This window comes from Papaver somniferum, chromosome 3, assembly GCF_003573695.1.
Source record: "Papaver somniferum cultivar HN1 chromosome 3, ASM357369v1, whole genome shotgun sequence".
In the NCBI taxonomy this organism is placed as follows: Eukaryota; Viridiplantae; Streptophyta; class Magnoliopsida; order Ranunculales; family Papaveraceae; genus Papaver; species Papaver somniferum.
In genome coordinates, this window is record NC_039360.1 from 58,249,580 (window position 1) to 58,255,801 (window position 6,222).

The window sequence follows — 6,222 nt, forward strand, 5'->3', positions numbered from 1 at the left end:
TCGGAAAACAAAAGCCCTCTCGTGGGACAAACCATAAAACCACTTGCTCTCGTTTACAAACTTGGTATAGAGGCGACATGGTTTAGTAGAGGGGCGGCATTCTAATAAGACAAAAGGGTCATTACATGATCATTCAAGGTGTCCCTTATCAAAAAATTAGAAATGAAAAATTAACCCTCATAATTGATAACCTAGTTTAGTGATGATAATCAAGTTTAATGTTAATGATTAAATTCACTTATATTAACTCAAAATCAAAACAAAATCAAATTTTAGAGTTTAAAAAAAAAAGTTTGGAGATGGTAGAGAAGTTTTAACCCAAAGTGAAGGTCAATCTCAATCAATTGAAGAAATCAACCAACAAAGTGAAAACCCAATGCCTGAAAATGACCAGGTATACTTCTAAATTAGTCCCAACTAGCTTTTTGTTGCTCAAATACGTAAAAAAATTTCAATTTCTTACATTTTCAGAGCTAATTACGGTTGGCATTTCGCTCGTAACCAACCGTAATTCATAGTTACGGTTCGTAAAAAATGAACTACCAACCGTAACTGATTAAATTTGGGAAAAACCCCAATTGTAAAACCAGTTACGGTTGGTAACTAAATGCTCGATACCAACCGTAACTGAAGAAAATTTTTAGATATAAGAACATACGGTTGGTAATTGAACTACTACCAACCGTAACAACATCAAATTCTCCAGTTACGGTTCGTAATAGAGTTAAAATCAACTGTAGCTCACATAAACCCAAAAATTTGAATTCTAATTTTCACCTAAAACCCTAATTTCTGATAGAAATTAAACTTAAATCGAACAAAATAAACTAAACCCTAACTGAGTTTTTCATAATATACCTCATATAAGTCACTACACTTGATTAATTTTCGAATCGCTGATTAATCGAAGACGATGACATTTCCAGTTTTAATGGAGGTTACAGTTGATGGAGGAGAAGAGAAGATGAAGAAGAAGATGAAAAAAAAACTGATTTGATTTTTTCTGATTCATTAGGTTTTAAAAAATTGATTTGATTTTGGTTGATTTAAGGTGAAAAGGGTAATCTAGTCAATTTACATCCCCTTTAGGACATCCCCTAATCAACTAAAGAGACATTACTATCACAGTGCTGCCCCTCTACTAAATCATGCCCCCCTATACCAAGGTTGCTCGTTTAATGACGAGAATGTCTTCCACTTCTTAGAATAGGGATTGCATTTTCTTCTTCGACTTCACTTCACTTCACTTCAGACGGAAACGAGAACCTTAAGAGAAACTTGAAAATGATGACAATTATAGGGTATGAAGAAGCCATAGCTTGAAGATAACACAGGTATCTCGTATTTGATGCTCTTCTCTTCTTTCTCTCATTCTGATTTTCTGTTTCTGGTGAATTTTTTTCCTAGGGTTTTAAGAAAAAACCAGTAAAGAGCTCTATAACCTGTTACTATTATCAATTCATTCCTTTTAATTTTTGTTGTTTTTTAAGAAATGGGTTTTGATTGGATTGAAAAAATCTGTTCGCTAATCTGGGTTTCTTTTATTTTCTGATGATTCGGAGTATAAGTGCCTATATGTGGTTATGGTTTTGTGGTGTTCATCATCTGTATATATGAATCTTAATTGACGTATAGTTCCTATATGCTTATATTCCTAAAAGGCACCATAGCATGTCAGAATATACTGGACCTGTGAGAGTTTTGAGTCCAATTTGGTAGGAAGCAAAGATTGGCATATCGCATCCCTCTTGCACACAGACTAATAGAGAATAATGCCATCGATGAACCCTTTTGAGATTAGTATACATTGTATATGATTTTAGTTTTTCTTTTTTGTTTATTCCATGCTGGTTTGAACCTTAAGATACATTGAGTAGAGATCATGTTTTAGATGACAGAAAGGAGCCTTCTGTGAGACATGAATGCACGAGGTTGTTAAAAGTATTGGGTTGTTGAACCATGAATCTGATTCTTTTGTTGCCGTTGCTTATTACCTGTAAGACTGGGTCACTTCTCTTTCTAGATGTTTGGTGTGTTGTCACGTCGACCCCCTACATCAGGGGGGCACTTAAGCAGGAAACTGGACATAATGTTGGTATTTTTGAAAAACAGTGTTTGAATATAGTATATTTCTCCAGGTTAATGCCTTGTGGGTGTACTCAAGATGTTTGATCCCTTAACACAGATCTTAAGATATGTAATATACTAATATGCACATGACTGCTGAGACAGCTTAAGTGTATTTGTACATGTATAGCTGTTTCAGAGTTTTGGCAAGTATCCAACTCTTTGTGTCCACCACTTCATACCACTATGCCAGTGCTGGACTATATTAACATATATTAACTTCATTGAAAAACAAACAAACAAATTGTTGTAGTTTAATCTTGACCTGTGCAAATTGAGGATTCAGTTCACTCAGAAATTACAGTTGTGCATCTGATAAGTAAGTTAAGAGAGATCATAAAAATTAATAAAGAGTATGAAACCACGTAATATTAAGCGTAATGCTGACTTTCATGCGAGCTGGTAAGTAAGTTATGACCAATCTGAATTTGAAGTCGACTATGATGTATTTTAGCTAAGTTTTCGACATAAGACTTTGGTGGTTGTGACTGCTAGATGGATATTTTTGAATTGTGGTTGTTCATATATTTTCCTTTAACCAAGAATGTCCATGTTTACATCTTGCTTTTCATTAGGAAGAAAAAAGGATATGTAGTTGCTTTTCAACAATACCACTAAAAGTCAACTGTACAGCAAAAATCAATGACCAAATTCTCGATAATCCTTTCTGTTTCGATATCTTTAATTTCATCTGGAGTTCTAGATTAACTTATGACTGATTTCAAGTTTTGTCAATCTGTTTTGAGTTTTTCTATATGGGGTTGGTAGTAGTTTTCACAAAAATATATACAGTACTGGTCTGAGCTTCGGTTCTCTCTCTACTTCATTAGCGGCCCTGGTTCTTAACAGTAAACTAAATAAATTTCTCTCTGACTCATTTCGACCTTTCAGAAACTCAAAAGCAATGGAAAAGGGAAAGGGAAAAGGAGGAAGTAGCTCTAAGAAGCTTAACATCGCCATTATTCATCCCGACCTTGGAATTGGTTTCTATCTTTTGTAACTCGATTCCAAGATTTGTTAATAGTTAGTTCGATCCTGTCTGTAAAAAATGGTTTTTTTTTTTTAAGAAATCTAAAATCTAATGTATTGTAGGGGGGGCCGAAAGACTGGTTGTTGATGCTGCTGCTGAGCTTGTGTCCCACGGCCATAATGTCCATATTTTTACTTCGCATCATGACAAAAACCGATGTTTTGAGGAGACCCTTTCTGGTAACAAACAATTCTTCATGTTTGATCACAACACTGAATAGAAAATTGGTTGCCCCTTTAATTGATTTTCGCAGCAAGTTATAGAGGGTCACTCTGATTCAGCCAAACAGACTTCAGCATGATATTGTATATTTAGTAGAATGATGGTGTATTATGATGAAGCATTTTCAAGCAAGACTCATTTTATAAGTCTGTTTAAGTTGATGACCATGTCTTTAGTTAAGATAGAAACTTGATCACCATGTAGTTAAGATAGAAGTTAGAAAAAGAAATAGAAGAAGGTAGATCTGGACATTTGGTTCTCAGCATTCTCTTATTTTCCTTTGCTTCTTATTCTCTTATTCTTCTTTGTACTAATTCTCTTAATAATTAGTGTAGTAAAAACTTTAATCAGAGTTGACTAGTTGATGTCTACTACATCAGTGTGTATCTAGTTACATCGATGAAGCCTGTGTTATTATTGATTTTTTCTTTCGTTCTAAATATATTGATTCCTGAATCCTGGTATGCATATGTTGTGTAGGTAAATTCCCAGTTACAGTGTATGGAGCCTTTTTACCTCGACACGTTTTGTACCGTTTCCATGCCGTTTGTGCATATTTGAGGTGCATCTTTGTTGCTATATGTGTACTATTTCTTTGGCCATCATTTGATGTTGTGTTGGCTGATCAAGTTTCTGTCGTCGTCCCTTTGATGAAATCTAAGAAGTCGACAAAAGTAATTCGTTCTTTTTTCTTTCTTTCTTCTTAATAGTTCTTGAAGAAATATTAATATTATTTTTTTTGTATAGTTCTTGCCGAAATATAAATTTACTTTCTTCAAGTTGTTTTTCAAGGGAGCCTGAGTGGCATAAGGTCTTAATATTGCTTCCCATCATTTGTTTGTAGGTTGTATTTTACTGCCACTTTCCAGATTTGTTGCTGGCAAAACACACGACCGTTCTTAGAAGGATATATCGGAAACCTGTCGACCTTATTGAGGAAGCAACTACAGGTCTGACCGTTTATTGACTACTAATGACTAGTAATATAACTTTCTCTCTTTATGAGTTATACAAACAAAGTATGAGTCCGAAGGTTTACTAACAAGATTAATATTGAAACCACAGGAATGGCAGATCTCATCCTTGTTAATAGCAAATTTACTGCATCAACTTTTGCCACTACATTTAGGTGTCTCACTGCAAAAGGAATTCAACCAGCTGTTCTTTACCCAGCAGTCAACGTGGACCAGTTTGAGAAACCTTCTGCTTATAAGTAATGGCCATGCCTGTATATCACTTGGTATCTTCAGATATGGATTCAAATGTTAGATAATTTCATCAGTTTATAAACTTAAGTTCTTTTTTGGTTGGCCTTTATGCAGCTTGAACTTGCTCTCAATCAATCGTTTCGAAAGGAAGAAAAACATTGATTTGGCAATTTCATCTTTCGCAATGCTTCATACCCTAAAATCAGATGTTCTTAAAATTGACGATTTGGAGAAGGCTTCTCTCACTGTTGTAGGTACAAACTCTTTTACTGAATAACCTACACTACTGTTCGAATAACCTACACTACTGTTCCCCCTACAGAGGATTCCTTCTGCAACATGTATTACAATTACGAAATGTTGTGTGTCTGTCTGTCTGTCTGTCTGTCTGTCTGTCTGTTTTTTCCTCTCTGGATGTCTCATATTATTTTCATCATATTGTTTCATATTCCTCTGGTGTCACAGGTGGTTTTGACAAACGTCTCCGTGAAAATGTGGAGTATCTAGAAGAACTTAAGAGCTTAGCGGAAAGAGAAGGGGTCTCAAATCGGGTTAAATTCATTACATCCTGCACGACTATAGAAAGAAATGCACTCCTCTCCCAATGCTTGTGTGTTGTTTATACGCCAACGGTGAGATGTGATTAATTTTCTCACTGTTTCTTGATTATACAATTAATAATTTAAATGAAGGTTGGAAAGTGAAAGATTTTTGAAAAACAAGCATACATATGGTTGTGAAGATCAAGAAGAACAACATATGCAAATATGAATACAAAGATATTTATGATTCACCAAGTATAGGGTCATGACCATGAAATAAAGATTTTCTATCTCACTGGAAAAAGACAAAATCGAAGGGTTTATCCTTTGCAGTGAGTTTATTTCTTCCTTGAATCAATATCTAAGCGTATAATTTATGCAGGATGAGCACTTCGGCATTGTTCCTTTAGAGGCAATGGCAGCGGAGAAGCCTGTTATTGCTTGCAATAGTGGTGGTCCTGTTGAAACCGTCAAGGATGGAGTCACGGGATTTCTCTGTCAACCAACTTCAGAAGATTTCTCACTTGCTATGGCCAAGTTTATTAGCAATCGCAGCATGGCAGAGAGAATGGGTGGAGAAGCACGGAGGCATGTTGGCAAATCATTCTCCACCAAAATTTTCGGCCGCCGTTTGAATCAATATGTTATCGATGTTGCGCGAGGAAAAATTGAGTGATAATGGTGACTGAATGTATTACAAAATCGGACACACTCAATTTTTTCCTTCTTGTGGGTCCCCCATGCCAATTTTTCCTTTTTTTCTTCTTCTTGATATTGCATGCTTAAGAAGATTTTTTTTTTCCCTTGGCAATCTGAATACAATTTTTTCCTTAGCAAGACTCTTCTCTGAAAGTTGGAGTTGTGTCCTGTATCAACCTTCTCCAAAAAGAAAGCATTCAGAAATCACTGTATGCTTCTTTTTCCTTGACAGGCAAAGCTAATTTTTTTCTTGACAGGCAAAGCAAAAATTTCTTAAGAAAATCAAAATTAACTTTTGATTATTGTGCTTGTATCATAGTTAAATTGAATTGCTTCCGGTGTGTGAGCAGGGTGTTGAAAGTAATCTAATGCTAAGTTAAATTTCTGAATCTCT

The 6,222-nt window shown here is 35.2% G+C and overlaps 1 protein-coding gene across 1 annotated transcript; it reads left to right on the forward strand.

Moving 5' to 3' along the window:
* Positions 1-1,186: 1,186 nt before the first annotated feature.
* LOC113356237 (alpha-1,3/1,6-mannosyltransferase ALG2-like) lies at positions 1,187-5,978 on the forward strand. The gene is made up of 9 exons (XM_026599312.1): positions 1,187-1,334; positions 3,019-3,110; positions 3,220-3,336; positions 3,860-4,053; positions 4,224-4,329; positions 4,445-4,592; positions 4,702-4,841; positions 5,053-5,219; positions 5,512-5,978. Exons 2-9 carry the CDS (start codon positions 3,032-3,034, stop codon positions 5,803-5,805), a joined length of 1,245 nt encoding a protein of 414 aa, XP_026455097.1. The 5' UTR covers positions 1,187-1,334; positions 3,019-3,031; the 3' UTR covers positions 5,806-5,978.
* The last annotated feature ends 244 nt before the right edge of the window (positions 5,979-6,222 follow it).